The following is a 17,936-nucleotide window of genomic DNA, read 5'->3' on the forward strand; positions in this document are numbered from 1 at the left end:
GGGCCTTTATCTGGTTTTTCGCCTCTCCCGGGAGATCACATGGGTTCGGGTGATGCAGAGTGATAGAAGATTTGAGGTTAGGATCAGATCAGCCATGATCTTATTGAATGGTGGAGCAGGCTCGAGGGGCCGATTGGCCTACTCCTGCTCCTATTTCTTATGTTCTTATAAGGACGTAAGGTTATGCCTAGACATGAGACAAGCAAACCAGGCAATAGTGAGGGAACGATATCCAATCCACACCGTTGATGAGATACTCCAAGGTATGAACGGCTCGACGGTGTTTAGTAAGCTCGACCTGAAATGGGGTTATCACAAGCTAGAACTGACCCGAGTCACGAGAAATCACAACGTTTGCCGTACATAACGGAGTATACAGGTACAAGAGGCTGATATTCGGTGTCTCTTCAGCTAGTGAGCAACATCAGCACGAGATAGCTAATGCCTTAGCTGGAATAGAGGGTGTTGAAAACATCTCAGACGACATTATCGTGCATGCACACGACCAGGAAACGCACGACAGACGCCTGCACGCTGTCATGACCAGACTAATGGAAAGTGGACTGACACTAAACTCAGAGAAGTGCCAATTCAACATGGACCGTTAGATTTTCATGGGAATCCTGTTGTCTGAAAAGGGCATCAGACCAACAGCAGAGAGAGTGCAAGCGGTGGCAGAAGCTCGGGAACCAGAGAATGCTACAGAGGTGAGGAGTTTCTTGGGACTCATTGGGTACAGTAGCAGATTCATCCCGCAGTTTGCAACGCTATCAGAGCCACTGCGACGCCTGACGAGAAAAGACACACCATTTAAATTTGGATCACAGCAGAGACAGTCATTCAGTGCACTCAAGGAAGAGTTGGCCAGAGCCGGCACTTTAGCATATTTTGATAAGGACGCACCAACCAAGGTGATAGCAGATGCCAGTCCTGTAGGTTTAGGCGCAGTTCTAGTTCAGGACCAACAGGGACAAGAGGTGCCAATATGCTATGTAAGTCGTAGTTTAACAGACTGAGAGAGGAAATACTCTCAAACAGAGAGAGAGGCCTTAGCTCTTGTATGGGCTTGTGAGAGGCTGCATCCATATGTGTACGGCCGAAAATTTAACCTGGTAACTGACCATAAGCCATTACAAGTGAGATACGGCCCACACGCTAAACCCTCTGCCCGTATAGAGAGATGGGTACTTAGATTACAGCCGTACAATTTTAAGGTGATACACATTCCAGGCAAGCAAAACATTGCCGACCCACTGTCACGATTGCTGGGGGAGACAGCAAAACAGGAGAGACATTCTCATGGCTCAGATGAATACGTGAGATTTGTAGCGGTGAGTGCGACACCAAAAGCACTCACTACTAGAGAGGTGGAGGAAGCCTCTGCTACCGACCCAGAGCTGATTGATGTACGGAAGGCAATCACAAACGGACATTTTGAGAACTGTAAAGCTTATGCAGCAATTGCAAACGAGCTGTGCGTAGTGGGGTACCTAGTTCTTCAGGGAACACGCATCGTGCTACCCACAGTGTTACACGCACGAGCCCTGGTATTAGCACATGAAGGACACTTGGGAATAGTTGGAACAAAGCAACATCTCAGAACCAAGGTTTGGTGGCCTGGCATGGACAAGGCAGCTGAAAAACACTGTAAAGCGTGCCACGGCTGTCAGATAGTAGCCAGACCCGACCCACCTGAACCGTTGAGACCAACACCATTACCGGAGGGCCCCTGGCAGGATGTAGCTATAGACTTACTGGGACCCTTGCCGTCCAACCACTCCATTCTTGTGGTAGTTGATTATTATAGTCACTACTATGAATACGACATCATGACCTCCACAACAACAGAGAAGGTTATTGATAGTTTAGAGTCAATCTTCAGCCATCATGGTTTGCCAATCACCTGCAAATCTGATAATGGTCCCCAATTCAGATCTGAATTATTCAAAGAATACTGTGAAAACAACGGGATCAAACACCTGAAAACGACAGCAAAATGGGCTCAGGCTAACGGAGAAGTCGAGCGCCTGAATACATCGCTGATGAAGAGAATCAGAATTGCTCAGTCAGAAGGACTAGATTGGAAACGTGAACTTAGAAAATATGTGACTGTGTACAGGAGCATTGACCATGCCACGAAAGGAAAGAGCCTGGCAGAGCTGCTCTTTAAACGGAAAATGAGAGGAAAGCTGCCAGACATCACCGAGTCGTGCGCAGACATGGAAGTACGTGACCGGGACGCAGAACAAAAAGGCAAGTCCAAACTGTACGCAGATGAACAGCGGAGAACACAATACTCAGAGGTGGAAGTTGGTGACACGGTGCTGGTACGGCAGGACAAAGTAGACAAGTTCACCACTCCTTTTAATGCCACACCCCACAAAGTTTTGAGTAAAGCAGGGAGTCAAGTAGTAGTAGAATCTCCAGACGGAGCACGCTACTCGAGAAACACTATGTTTGTGAAGAAATACAGAACCAATGGACCAAAGGAGACACTCCATGAGCAGGAGGAAACACAAGGGACTGAGGACAGTAGAGTAGACCCTGACGCACATACCACTGTGACACAGGCAATACCCACTGACACCACGTCAGACATACCCAATATAGCCAGACCTCAAATGGTTAAAAGAAAACCCCAAAGACTGTCTGATTGTGTCACAACATAAACTGTGCGAGAACTGCATGGGTGATGTTAAATGTTTAAACCTGGGAATTATTTAGTTGTCTGGTAAGACACAAGTTTGTAAAAAGTTTATAAGCCAAATAAGTTATGCAGTGTTATTGTAAGCAACTGTTTGTAAACTGCAAGTTTGTTTCCAAGGAAAAGGGGGATGTCGTGTATTGATTGCGAGTTTGACACCAGTCAATACGGTAATGTAATGTGCATTGCATTATGGGAATTACCCGAGAAAACGGCAGTCGGCCATTTTACACAATAAAGTGAATATCGCAGTTATAAGCCTGTCTGCCTGACTCTGATTTAATTCGACGTATCTACATGCTTGATTGAACGCATTAAAGCATAGATACAACACTCGGGTTCAAATTTCTGAAATGTAGGCATTGTAACAACGTCCTCGGAGGACCCCGGCAATAGAAATCTGCTGAATTCAAAGCATTTCCTCGGCCCTAGCAGGAGCTTTCTTCACTCCCACTGGAGGCTTTTTACAAAACATGTGTTGCTGACATGCTGACAGATTGCTCAGTGAAGTGTTAGGTGCATGCACAAGGCTGGCCATTGAGGGGAGGGGACGGGGGGGGGAAACACACACACACACACACACACACACACATCCTTTTACCCTTCATCTCTACCTGAAACTTCCATGTTTAATACATGACACAGGGACAGAGCTAAATTTCGAGAGGAGGAGGAGGAGGGAAAAAATAAAATCTCCCCCCTCCGCAATGCGCACACTTGCCTGGCTGGCATGCTAAAAGGTCAGGAGAACAATGAACCAGCCCGGACTTGAGGCCCGAGGCATTGAAAGTGTCCACAAGCATCAAGATTTGCTGAGCCCTCTAGTGCTAGGCCGAGGCTCCGAGGGCAGAGCCAGCGCCGGAATTCTCCCGCTGACAGCTGACTGTTGGCGAGGTAATCTGATCAAAGGCTGATATTAAATCCAACTTCTGCTCATATCAGGGTATTGTGTGATGTACGACTTAAAAACCCCAGCAGTTCCGAAAGTGCTGCCTTGGCAACAGGATGGAAATTGGGATAATAATTGGCCTAAAAACCGGCGCGAAGGCAGAGGCCCGACCAGTTCGGGGGAGAGCAGCAGCGGAGGAGGAGCCCGGCTTAAAAACCGGCGCAAAGGCAGGGGCCCGACCAGTTCGGGGGAGAGCAGCAGCGGAGGAGGAGCCCGGCTTAAAAACCGGCGCGAAGACCGAGGCCCGACCAGTTCGGGGGAGAGCAGCAGTGGAGGAGGAGCCCGGCTTAAAAACCGGCGCGAAGACCGAGGCCCGACCAGTTCGGGGGAGAGCAGCAGCGGAGGAGGAGCCCGGCTTAAAAACCGGCGCCAAGGCAGAGGCCCAACCAGTTCGGGGGAGAGCAGCAGCGGAGAAGGAGCCCGGCTTAAAAACCGGCGCGAAGACCAAGGCCCGACCAGTTCGGGGGAGAGCAGCAGCGGAGGAGGAGCCCGGCTTAAAAACCGGCGCGAAGGCAGAGGCCCGACCAGTTCGGGGGAGAGCAGCAGCGGAGGAGGAGCCCGGCTTAAAAACCGGCGCCAAGGCAGAGGCCCGACCAGTTCGGGGGAGAGCAGCAGCGGAGGAGGAGCCCGGCTTAAAAACCGGCGCCAAGGCAGAGGCCCAACCAGTTCGGGGGAGAGCAGCAGCGGAGAAGGAGCCCGGCTTAAAAACCGGCGCGAAGACCAAGGCCCGACCAGTTCGGGGGAGAGCAGCAGCGGAGGAGGAGCCCGGCTTAAAAACCGGCGCGAAGGCAGAGGCCCGACCAGTTCGGGGGAGAGCAGCAGCGGAGGAGGAGCCGGGCTTAAAAACCGGCGCGAAGGCAGAGGCCCGACCAGTTCGGGGGAGAGCAGCAGCGGAGGAGGAGCCGGGCTTAAAAACCGGCGCCAAGGCAGAGGCCCGACCAGTTCGGGGGAGAGCAGCAGCGGAGGAGGAGCCCGGCTTAAAAACCGGCGCGAAGGCAGAGGCCCGACCAGTTCGGGGGAGAGCAGCAGCAGAGGAGGAGCCGGGCTTAAAAACCGGCGCGAAGGCAGAGGCCCGACCAGTTCGGGGGAGAGCAGCAGCGGAGGAGGAGCCGGGCTTAAAAACCGGTGCGAAGGCAGAGGCCCGACCAGTTCGGGGGAGAGCAGCAGCGGAGGAGGAGCCCGGCTTAAAAACCGGTGCGAAGGCAGAGGCCCGACCAGTTCGGGGGAGAGCAGCAGCGGAGGAGGAGCCCGGCTTAAAAACCGGCGCGAAGGCAGAGGCCCGACCAGTTCGGGGGAGAGCAGCAGCGGAGGAGGAGCCCGGCTTAAAAACCGGTGCGAAGGCAGAGGCCCGACCAGTTCGGGGGAGAGCAGCAGCGGAGGAGGAGCCCGGCTTAAAAACCGGCGCGAAGGCAGAGGCCCGACCAAATCAACAGCAGAGGAGAGAGGTAAAAAGTAATCAGTGTGTGACGTCACCAGGGAGCAGGTAAGTGATTGGTTGGTGAGTATTTCTCTCTTTTCAATACAAGCTTGACTTCTGTGGTGTTAAATTTCTAGGGTATCTGGTGTAGTGGGGACAGTTGGTAAATAAAGCGCCCTAGAGTATACCTGTAACTGGGGTATTGAATAAATTTTTAAATTAATTAAAGGAGTAAGTCATGGCAGGAGAGCTCAGACCCGTGTTCTGCTCCTCTTGCTCCATGTGGGAAATCAGGGACGCTGCCAGTGTCCCTGGTGACCATGTGTGCGGGAAATGCATCCAGCTGCAGCTACTTGCAGACCGCATTGCGGCGCTCGAGCTGCGGGTGGATGAATTTTGGGGCATGCGCGATGCTGAGAGGCTCGTGGATAGCACGTTTAGCGAGTTGTTCACGCCTCAGGGTAGGGCAGCACAGGGGGTGACCATCAGGCGGAGCAACAAAGGCAGGCAGGTAGTGCAGGGAACCCCTGCAGACATCCCCCTTTCAAACAAGCATACCGCTTTGGATACTGTTGAGGGGGATGACTCACCAGGGGAAGGCAGCAGCAGCCAACTTCCTGGCACTGGGGGTGCTCCTGCTGCCCAGGAAGGGGGGAAAAAGAGTGGGAGAGCAATAGTGGTAGGGGATTCTATAGTAAGGGGAACAGATAGGCGTTTCTGTGGCCGTAGACGTGAATCCAGGATGGTTTGTTGCCTCCCTGGTGCCAGGGTCAAGGATGTCACTGAGCGGCTGCAGGGCATTCTGGAGGGGGTGGGTGAACAGCCAGTGGTCGTGGTCCACATTGGTACCAACGACATAGGTAAAAAGAGGGATGAGGTGCTGCATCAAGAATTTAGGGAGCTAGGTAACAGATTAAAGAGAAGGACCTCAAAGGTTGTAATCTCTGGATTACTCCCAGTGCCACATTCTAGTAAGTATAGGAATGGGAGGATAGAGCAGATGAATGCGTGGCTAAAGAGTTGGTGTAGGGGGGAGGGTTTTACTTTCCTGGATCACTGGGCCTGCTTCTGGGAAAGGTGGGACTTGTACAAGTCGGACGGGTTGCACCTGAACCAGAGCGGGACAAATATCTTTGCGGGGAGGTTTGCTAGCACTGTTGGGGGGGGTTTAAACTAACTTGGCAGGGGGATGGGATACAGAGGGGAGCTGAAATAGGGGGGGATGTGCTGCCAATTATAGAGAAAAAAACAAGTCAGCTTGGTAGACAGGGCAAATATATAAGGGCAAGGCTGGATGGCATCTATTTTAATGCAAGGAGTCTTGCAAATAAGGTGGATGAACTGAAGGTGTTGATAAACACATGGGAGTATGATATTGTTGCTATCACGGAGACATGGTTGAGGGAAGGGCAAGACTGGCAGCTCAATATTCCGGGGTACAGAATCTTCAGGCGAGACAGAGGGGGAGGTATAAGAGGAGGGGGTGTCGCAATATTAATTAAGGAGTCAATTACTGCAGTAAGGAGGGATGATATATTAGCAGGGTCCTCTAATGAGGCCATATGGGTGGAGCTTAAAAACAAAAAGGGGGCAAGCACTTTGCTGGGAGTGTACTATAGGCCTCCAAACAGTCAGGGGGAGATAGAGGAACAGATATGTAGGCAAATCTCAGAGAAATGTGCAAATAATAGGGTAATAATAATGGGGGATTTCAACTTCCCCAATATTAACTGGGATAGTCAGAGTGTGAAAGGCTCAGGGGGTGTAGAATTCTTAAAGTGCATCCAGGAGAGCTTTTTGAGCCAGCATGTAGAAAGTCCTACAAGAGAGGGGGCGGTACTGGACCTAATTCTAGGGAATGTGGCCGGCCAAGTGGAAAAAGTGCTAGTAGGTGAGCACTTTGGTGATAGTGACCATAATATGGTAAGATTTAAGGTGGTCATGGAAAAGGACAGGGATGGGCCGGAAATAAAGGTTCTAAATTGGGGGAAGGCCGATTTTAATAGGATAAGGCAGGATCTGGCCAAAATGGACTGGGATCAGCTACTTGTAGGAAAATCCGCATCGGAGCAATGGGAGGCTTTCAGAAAGGAGGTTGAGATCATACAATGGCAACATGTTCCCGTAAAGGTCAAGGGTGGTTCCAAAAACCACAGGGAACCTTGGATGTCAGGGGATATACGAGAATGGATTAGGAAAAAAAGGAGGGCTTTTGGTAGATACAAAAGGCTAAAGACGGAGGAAGCCCTAGAGGAGTACAAAAAGTGCAGGGGGATACTTAAAAAAGAAATTAGGAGATCAAGGAGGGGCCATGAAATAACACTGGCGAGCAAAATAAAGGAAAATCCGAAGATGTTTTATAAGTATATTAAGGGTAAGAGGATAACTAGGGAAAAAATAGGGCCCATTAGGGACAAAAGTGGCAATCTGTGTGTGGAGCCGGAAGATGTAGGAGGGGTTCTAAATGAATTTTTTGCATCTGTTTTCACTATGGAGAAGGACGATGTAGACATAGAAATAGGGCGGGGGGACTGTGATATGCTCGAACATATTAACATCGAGAGGGAGGAGGTATTGGCGGTTTTAGCTGGCCTAAAAATGGATAAATCCCCAGGCCCGGATGAAATGTATCCCAGGCTGCTGTGTGAGGCAAAGGAGGAGATTGCGGGGGCTCTAACACATATATTCAGGACCTCTCTGGCCACAGGGGATGTGCCAGAGGACTGGAGAACCGCTAATGTAGTACCATTATTCAAGAAGGGTAGTAGGGAAAAACTGGGGAACTACAGGCCAGTGAGCCTAACATCAGTGGTAGGAAAATTATTGGAAAAAATCCTGAGGGACAAAATTTGTCTCCACTTGGAGAGGCAAGGATTAATCAGGGATAATCAACATGGCTTTGTCAAGGGAAGATCATGTCTGACTAATTTGATTGAATTTTTTGAGGGGGTGACTAGGTGTGTGGATGAGGGTAACGCAGTGGATGTGGTATACATGGATTTCAGTAAGGCCTTCGATAAAGTCCCGCACAGGAGACTGGTCAAGAAGGTAAGAGCCCATGGAATCCAGGGTGCCTTGGCACATTGGATACAAAACTGGCTTAGTGGCAGAAGGCAGAGGGTGATGGTCGAAGGTTGTTTTTGTGACTGGAAGCCTGTGGCCAGTGGGGTACCACAGGGATCGGTGCTGGGGTCCCTTGCTGTTTGTGGTCTACATTAATGACTTGGATATGAATGTAAAGGGTATGATCAGTAAGTTCGCGGATGATACAAAAATTGGTAGGGTGGTAAATAGCAAGGAGGGTAGCCTCAGTCTGCAGGACGATATAGATGGGTTGGTCAGATGGGCGGAACAGTGGCAAATGGAATTTAACCCGGAAAAGTGCGAGGTGATGCACTTTGCGGGGACTAACAAGGCAAAGGAATACACAATGAATGGAAAGACCCTAGGCAAGACGGAGGGTCAGAGGGATCTGGGTGTGCAAGTACACAGATCCCTGAAGGCGGCGGAACAGGTGGATAAGGTGGTAAAAAAGGCATATGGGATACTTGCCTTCATTAGCCGAGGCATTGAATATAAGAGCAAGGAGGTTATGATGGAGCTGTATAAAACACTGGTTAGGCCACAGCTGGAATACTGTGTGCAGTTCTGGTCGCCACACTACAGGAAGGATGTGATCGCGTTAGAGAGGGTGCAGAGGAGGTTCACCAGGATGTTACCAGGGCTGGAGCGCTTCGGCTATGAGGAGAGACTGGGCAGATTGGGTTTGTTTTCCTTGGAGCAGAGGAGGCTGAGGGGGGACATGATTGAGGTGTACAAAATTATGAGGGGCATAGATAGGATGGATGCTGAGGAGCTTTTTCCCTTAGTAGAGGGGTCAATAACTAGGGGGCATAGATTCAAGGTAAAGGGCGGGAGGTTTAGAGGGGATTTGAGAAAGAACTTTTTCACCCAGAGGGTGGTTGGAGTCTGGAACTCACTGCCTGAAAGGGTTGTGGAGGCAGAAACCCTCACAACATTTAAGAAGCATTTGGATGTGCACTTGAAATGCCATAGCATACAAGGCTACGGGCCAAATGCTGGAATATGGGATTAGATTAGGCAGGGCTTGATGGCCGGCGCGGACACGATGGGCCGAAGGGCCTCTATCCGTGCTGTATTACTCTATGACTTACTCTATGACTAATGTATTCATGGCAGGAGCGACCTGAGGCTGCAGAGTAGGCTCTCCGGGGAGAGCACTTCACCCTGAGCTGGACTTGTCTGGGCAAAATCACTTTACAATAGACAGGAACAGAATACTGACGAGCTCGGGCACTGATGAACACATCGATATGGGAAAGAGTGAAATGCAGTGAAGGGGGGAGAGAGAGAAAGAGAGAGGAAAAACATCTCGACAGAAGAGGCTGAGTGCCGCTTCTTTGAAAAATTGATGGGCCTCAAAAGCACGAAAGCACTCACGAAAAACAACTACAGGCAAAATGGACAGTCATTACAGGAAGTTGCAATCATTGCTAGCGCAATGCCCGAGAGTGGAGAGTGCTAACCCACATAAAACAGGCAAGACCTTTACCTTAAACTTCACTAAGCTTGTGTTACGATGATCCTTCTCCGAATTAAAAGGGGCGGTTCGCATTCTGGCATTCGTTCAAAATAACATTTATAAAACATTCTGACAGCACTTAAATGAGAGAAAATGTGCAGGGCTAATGGGGCAAGGGCAGGGGGAGTGGGACTAAATGGAGAGCTCTTTCAAAGAGCTGGCACAGGCACAATGGGCCGAGTGGCCTCCTCCTGTGCTCTACGATTCTATGATTCGGCCCCTCGAGCCTGCTCCGCCATTCAATGAGATCTTGGCTGATCATCCAAATTCAGTACCCTGTCCCTGCCTTCTCCCCATATCCCTTGATCCCTTTAGCCTTAAGAAATATATCTAACTCCTTCCTGAATATATTTAATGACTTCGCCTCAACTGCCTTGTGTGGTAGAGAATTCCACAGGTTCACCACTCTCTGGGTGAAGAAATTCCTCCTCATCTCTGTCCTAAGTGGCTTACCCCTTATCCTTAGACTGTAACTCCTGGTTCTGGACACCCGACCATCGGGAACATCCTTCCTGCATCTAGTCTGTCTAGTCCTGTTAGAATTTTATAAGTTTCAATGAGATCCCCTCTCATTCTTCTAAACTCCAGCGAGTATAAGCCCAATCGACCCAATCTCTCCTCATACATCATTCCTGCCATCCCACGTATCAGTCTGGTGAATCTTCACTGCATTCCCTCCATGGCAAGAACATCCTTCCTCAGATGTAAGAAATCACACAACACCAGGTTATATTCCAACAGCTTTATTTGAAATCACAAGCTTTCGGAGCGCTGCTCCTTTGTCAGGTGAAGTGGAGAGATGCATAGAAACACAGCTTATATAGTCAGAGAATAATGTCAGATGTTTACAGGTAATCTTTCTAACTGCCATTTATCACACCTCGGCAGAGAGATAATCACAGCAATCAAAGGTGTAAATGGTGTCCAAACAGGTCAGTCAGGAAAACATTACATCAAAGAACAATGAGGTGGGGTCACAAGGGGTCAAATGTTGCAGATGCTGGGGTCTGTATGAAAAACAAAAAAACAGACAAAAAACATTTTTTTTGCTGGAAATCACAGCAGGTCCGGCCGCATCTGTGTGGAGAGAATGTCAGTTTCTGCTCGACAAAAGGATGCCCCGGAGCATGGTACATCAGCGAGACCATGCAGACACTGCGACAACGGATGAACGGATACCACGCAACAATCACCAGGCAGGAGTGTTCCCTCCCAGTTGGGGAACACTTCAGCAGTCAAGGACATTCAGCCTCCGATCTTCGGGTAAGCATTCTCCAAGGCGGCCTTCGAGACACACGACAACGCAAAATCGTCGAGCAGAAACTGATAGCCAAGTTCTACACCCATGAGGACGGCCTCAACCGGGATCTTGGGTTCATGTCACGCTACATGTAACCCCACCTGACGTAGGGTCATCCAGACTCGAGTCGTCGTTGGCTTGTTCTCTCCACACAAATGCGGCCGGACCTGCTGTGATTTCCAGCAATAAAAATGTTTTTTGTCTGTTTTTTTGTTTTTCATACAGACCCCAGCATCTGCAACATTTGACCCCTTGTGACTCCATCTCATTGTTCTTTGATGTAATGTTTTCCTGACTGACCTGTTTGGACACCATTTACACCTTTGATTGCTGTGATTATCTCTCTGCCGAGGTGTGATAAATGGCAGTTAGAAAGATTACCTGTAAACATCTGACATTATTCTCTGACTATATAAGCTGTGTTTTTATGCATCTCTCCACTTCACCTGACGAAGGAGCAGCGCTCCGAAAGCTTGTGATTTCAAATAAAGCTGTTGGGCTGTAACCTGGTGTTGTGTGATTTCTTACATTTGTCCACCCCAGTCCAACACCGGCATCTCCACACCATCCTTCCTCAGATAAGGCGACCAAAACTGCACACAATACTCAAGGTGTGGTCTCACCAAGGCCCTGTACAACTTTTTTTTTAATTCATTGATGGGATGTGGGCGTCGCTGGCTGGCTAGGCCTGCATTTAGTGCCCATCCCTAATTGCCCTTGAGAAGATGGTGGTGAGCCGCCTTCTTGAACCGCTGCAGTCCATATGGTGCAGGTACACCCACAGTGCTGTTAGGAAGGGAGTTCCAGGATTTTGGCCCAGCGACAGTGAAGGAATGGCGATACAGGTCCAAGTCAGGATGGTGTGTGGCTTGGAGGGGAACTTGTAGGTGGTGATGTTCCCATGCGTCTGTTGCCCTTGTCCTTCTAAGTGGTAGAAGTCGCGGGTTTGGAAGGTGCTGTTGAAGGAGCTTTGGCGAGTTGCTGCAGTGCATCTTGTAGATGGTACACACTGCAGCCACAGTGCGCCGGTGGTGGAGGGAGTGAATGTTGAAGGTGGTGGATGGAGTGCCAATCAAGCGGGCTGCTTTATCCTGAATGGTGTCGAGCTTCTTGAGTGTTGTTGGAGCTGCACTCATCCAGGCAAGTGGAGAGTATTCCATCACACTCCTGGCTTGTGCCTTGTAGATGGTGGAAAGGCTTTGGGGAGTCAAGAGGTGAGACACTCGCCGCAGAATTCCCAGCCTCTGGCCTGCTCTTGTAGCCACAGTATTTATATGGCTGGTCCAGTTCAGTTTCTGATCAATGGTAACCCCCAGGATGTTGATAGTGGGGGATTCAGCAATGGTAATGCCATTGAATGTCAAGGGGAGATGGTTAGAGTGTCGCTTGTTGGAGATGGTCATTGCCTGGCACTTGTGTGGTGCGAATGTTACTTGCCACTTGTCAGCCCAAGTCTGAATGTTGTCCAGGTCTTGCTGCATATGGACACGGACTGCGTCAGTATCTGACGAGTCTCGAATGGTGCTGAACAGTGTGCAATCATCAGCGAACATCCCCACTTCTGACCTTATGATGGAGGGAAGGTCATTGATGAAACAGCTGAAGATGGTTGGGCCTAGGACACTGCCCTGAGGAACTCCTGCAGTGATGTCATGTGATTGAGATGAATGACCTCCAACAACCACAGCCAACTTCCTTTGTGCTAGGTATGATTCCAACCAATGGAGAGTTTCCCCCTTGATTCCCATTGACTTCAGTTTTGCTAGGGCTCCTTAATGCCACACTCGATCAAATGCTGCCTTGATGCCAAGGGCAGTCACTCTCACCTCACCTCTTGAGTTCAGCTCTTTTGTCCATGTTTGGACCAAGGCTGTAATGAGGTCAGGAGCTGAGTGGCCCTGGCGGAACCCAAACTGGGCGTCAGTTAGCAGGTTATTGCTGAGTAAGTGCCGTTTGATAGCACTGTCGACGACATCTTCCATCACTTTGCTGATGATTGAGAGTAGACTGATGGGACGGTAATTGGCCAGGTCGGATTTGTCCTGCTTTTTGTAGACAGGACATACTTGGGCAATTTTCCACATTGCCGGGTAGATGCCAGTGTTGCAGCTGTACTAGAACAGCTTGGCTAGGGGCGCAGCTAGTTCTGGAGCACAAGTCTTCAGTACTATTGCTGGAATGTTGTCAGGGCCCATAGCCTTTGCAGTATCCAGTGTCTTCAGCCATTTCTTGACATCACGTGGAGTGAATTGAATGGGATGAAGACTGGCATCTGTGATGCTGCGGACCTCAGGAGGAGGCCGAGATGGATCATCCACTCAGCACTTCTGGCTGAAGATAGTTGCAAATGCTTCAGCCTTGTCTTTTGCACTCACGTGCTGGGCTGCACCATCATTGAGGATGGGGATATTTTTGGAGCCTCCTCCTCCTGTTAACTGTTTAATTGTCCACCACCACTCATGACTGGATGTGGCAGGACTGCAGAGCTTTGATTTGATCCGATGGTTGTGAGATCGCTTAGCTCTGTCTATCGCATGTTGCTTCCGTTGTTCAGCATGCAAGTAGTCCTGCAGCAAGACATCCTTGTTCCTGTACTCAAAACCTCTCGCTACAAAGGCCAACATACCATTTGCCTTCTTAACCGCCTGCTGCACCTGCATGCTTACTTTCAGCGACTGGTGCACAAGGACACCCAGGTCTGGTTGCACTTCCCCTTCTCCCAATCTATTGCTGTTCAGATAATAATCTGCCTTCCTATTTTTGCCACCAAAGTGGATAACCTCACATTTATCCACATTATACTGCATCTGCCATGCATCTGCCCAATCACCCAACCTGTCCAAATCATACTGGAGTTTCTCGGCATCCTCCTCAAAGCACACACGCCCACCCAGCTTTGTGTCGTCTGCAAACTTGGAGATATTACATCTAGTTCCCTCGTCTAGATCATTTATATATATTGTGAATAGCTGGGGTCCTAGCACCGATCCCTGCCGTACCCCAACTAGTCACTGCCTGCCACTCGGAAAAAGACTCTTTACTTTCTGTCTGCCAACCAGTTCTCTATCCAAGTCAATAACTTGCCCCCAATCCCATGTGCCTTAACTTTACACGCTAATTTCTTATGCGGGACCTTATTGAAAGTCTTCTGAAAGTCCAAATACACCACATCCACTGGTTCTCCCTTATCTATTCTACCAGTTACATCCGCAAAAAATTCCAGTAGATTAGCGAAGCACGATTTACCTTTTGTAAATCCATGTTGACTTTGTCCAACCTTGTCACTGTTTTCCAAGTTTTATTACATCTTTTATAATGGACTCTAGCATTTTCCCCACTATCGATGTCAGGCTTACTGGTCTATAATTCCCCGTTTTCTCTCTACATCGAAGAAGATTTCGTCAGAACTGGCTCAGCACAGAATGTCAGTCAACCTTGACCCCAGCCTCCCTCACTCAGAAACACCAAGCTGCATTGACGTCATGACGTCTCCACCTTTTATGACGTCAAGATGTCCCAGGGCGCGTCACCCGCCCACTGCTCCCGCGATCTCTCTCCCTATTGGTCAGCGGACACGTCAATCCCGGCCGCTGCCCGCAGTCACGTGCCCCTGAGGCGCTCTCTGGCTCCGCCCAAGTGAAGTCGCTCCATTCAGTGCCTGCGGAGCCCTCGGACTCTCAGGTTTGGATTCCCCTTTATTCTCTCCCCTCCTCTGATCTCAATCGGATCTGGGGGAAAACTCACTTTCCCTCACTGATTGCGGCTCTTCACCAACACCGACTTTACAAAGAAAGTCCCACGCGGCAGCCTGGAGCTCAGGGGCCCAGCGCGCAGGAGGATGATTGACAGGGGCCCAGGGTGTGTGCTGAGCATGCGCGGTGCGGGCCGGGCGCCTGTGGAGCAGGAGAGGGCGGGGCCATGGGACGCATGCGCGGTGTCAGTCACAACTCAGCGCTGCGACCGGAGCGCTTTCTGGAGCGCGGGGGCTTGTGGGTATTGTAGCCGCCATTACTGTTGATCCTTTCAACCAAACTGTGCAGCAGCTGGGGCCTGAAAATCAGCTTCACTGCCCCTGGGCTGGGAAAGGGGGACATGAGACAATATTCTCCTTCTTAAATAACAACAGAAAATGCTGGAAATACTCAGCAGGCCAGGCAGCATCCGTGGAGAGAGAAACAGAGTTAACGTTTCAGGTCTGGGACCTTTCATCAGAACTGGAAAAAGCTGGAGATGTAACAGATATTAAGCAGGTGCAGAGACAGGGGGCGGGGAGGGGGGGGAGTTAGGAGGGGAGGAAGCAATTGAAAGAACATCCTGTACTTTTGTAAGAGGCAGGAAAGATAAAATTATGCAAATGGGAATGGCAAAAATCATACTGCATGAAAAATGGGGGCAGAGATTATTATCTGAAATTGTTGAACTCAATGTTGAGTCCGGCAGGCTGTAAAGTGCCCAATCGAAAGATGAGGTGCTGTTCCTCGAGATTACGCTGAGCTTCATTGGAACAATGTAATAGGCCGAGGACAGAGAGATCAGAGTGGGGGTGACGCGGAGAATTAAAGTGACAGGCGACCTTCTTACCCCCTTTCTACACTCCTTTTACAGGGTTTTAGAAATGGAACATTTACAAACAGGAAGCTCAGACCAAACATCACGTCAAGATATGACAGAGTCGCTCGATTCATCAGGACTTGAATATCATCAGCCTTTGCACATGGAAGGGGAGAGCAGCGATCACAGCACGGACAAAGCGCACGCATGTTCCACGTGTGGATGTGGATTCAGCTGATTGCCCAACCTGGAGGGACACTGGAGAGAAACAGCATGAATGTAAGGACTGTGGGAAGGGGTTCGCGAGCTGACTAGCCATGAGCGCAGTCACAGTAGGAACCGACTGCATAAATACGAAGACTGCGGGAAGGGATACCTTCACCCGTATGCGCTGGAAGCTCATCAGCGGGCTCACACCGGGGAGAGGCCGTTCACCTGCCCAGTGTGTGGGAAGGGATTCGCTCAGTCCTCCAACCTGCGGACACACCAGTGAGTTCACACCGGGGAGAGACCGTTCATCTGCCCCGTGTGTGGGAAGGACTTCACGTGTTTGTTCAACCTGCTGGGACACCAGCGAGTTCACTCTGACGAGAGGCCATTTAACTGTTCAGACTGTGGGAAGAGCTTTAAATGCTCCCAGTATCTGATGAAACACCAGCGGCTGCACACTGGAGAGAGACCGTACGGCTGCTCTCACTGCCACAAGAGGTTTGTGAACTCTGCGGACCTGCTGACGGATCAGCGAGTTCACACCGGGGCGAGGCCGTTCACCTGCTCCGTGTGCGGGAAGGGATTCGCTCATTCGTTCAGCCTACGGACCCATCGGAGAGTGCACACCGGGAAGAGTCTGTTCACCTGCTCCGTGTGTGGGAAGGGATTCGCTGAGTCCTCGAATCTGCTGGTACACCAGAGAATTCACAATGGAAAGAGGCCGTTCACCTGCTCCGTGTGTGGGAAGGGATTCGCTCAGTCCACCCTCCTGCTGATACACCAGCGAGTTCACACTGGGGAGAGGCCGTTCACCTGCTCCGTGTGTGGGAAGGCCTTCAGATATTCAGCCAGCCTGCTGGGACACCAGCGAGTTCACACCGGGGAGATGCCATTCACCTGCTCCGTGTGTGGGAAGGGATTCACTCGGTCCTCCCACCTGCGGAGACATGAGCAAGTTCACACTAGGGAGAGACCGTTCACAGGCGGCACAGGATTGACTCAGTCCTCCAGCCAACTGAAACAGCAGCCACTTTGAAGTGGAGAGAGGCCGTTCACCTGCTCCCAGTGCAGGAAAGGATAAACTCAGTCATCCAGCCTGCTCAGACACCAGTGAGTTCACACCGGACAGTCGCCGTTCGCTGAGCATCCAACCTATTTAGAGAGCTGCGAGTTCCCACTGAGACCCTATAAAATGTTCTGACAGTGGGAAGAAATTTAAAAGTGCTGTCGCGCTGAGGTGAGGCCATTCAACAGGGGTTCAGGAGGAGGTCATCAGACAGGTCCAAACAATCCCATTTCCTGAGTGTGACATCAAGTGTACAGCACAGGAAGAGGCCATTCGGCCCAACAGGTCCATGCTGGTGTTTATGCTCCACACAAGCCTCCTCCCACCTTACTTCATCTAACCCGAGCAGCATATCCTTCTCACAATAACCGAGCTTGTGTATAAGAACAGGCCACTTAAGCCGTTGTCAGTTGGAACAGACTCGAGAAGATCGCGCGCGAATCCTCTGTACTTCTATTCTCCAGATTGAGGGAATTATATACTACATATTGACTGGGCAAATCAAATTACCACTAATGGTGTGGAGGACGAATTCTTGGAATGCATGCAAGATGGTTTCCTGGATCAGTATGTGGAGGAACCAACCAGGGAAGAGGCTGTTCTGGATCTGGTACTGTGTAATGAGAAAGGGCTAATCAATAATCTTGTGGTAAAGGGACCTTTAGGGACAAGTGACCGTAATATGATTGAATTTTACATTAAGTTTGAGAGTGATGTAGTCCAATCTGAAACTAAGGTCTTCAATCTAAACAGAGGAAACTACAAGGGTATGAGGGACAAGTTGACCATGGTAGATTGGGAGACTACACTAAAAGGTATGAAGGTGGACATACAATGGCTAACATTCAAGGAAATAATGCATAAATTGCAACAAACATATATTCCTCTAGGGCATAAAAACCCAAAAGGAAAAGTGATCCAACCATGGCTAACAAAAGAAATTAAAGCTAGTATTAAGCCAGAAAAAGCAGTCAGCCTGAGGATTGGGATCTTTTTAGAAATCAGCAAAGGGTGACCAAGAAATTGATAAAGAAAGGGAAAATGGAATATGAGCACAAACTAGCGAAAAATATAAAAATGGATTGTAAAAACTTCTATAGGTATGTGAAAAGGAAAAGACTGGCGAAGGTAAATGT

General features: G+C 49.8%; 1 protein-coding gene across 1 annotated transcript in view; it reads left to right on the forward strand.

The window, feature by feature from the left end:
- The window catches only part of LOC147114457 (uncharacterized), a 296,186-nt gene extending 278,542 nt beyond the window's left edge, over positions 1-17,644 (forward strand). The window contains exon 7 of the mRNA XM_085993921.1: positions 16,455-17,644. Within this exon, the coding sequence (XP_085850047.1) occupies positions 16,455-16,770 (316 nt within the window). The 3' untranslated portion in view covers positions 16,771-17,644. The remainder of the gene's footprint in view (positions 1-16,454) is intronic.
- Positions 17,645-17,936: the final 292 nt, after the last annotated feature.

Source organism: Somniosus microcephalus, chromosome 7, assembly GCF_052327205.1.
Source record: "Somniosus microcephalus isolate GS21.2 chromosome 7, FLI_Smic_1.0, whole genome shotgun sequence".
Taxonomy (NCBI): Eukaryota; Metazoa; Chordata; class Chondrichthyes; order Squaliformes; family Somniosidae; genus Somniosus; species Somniosus microcephalus.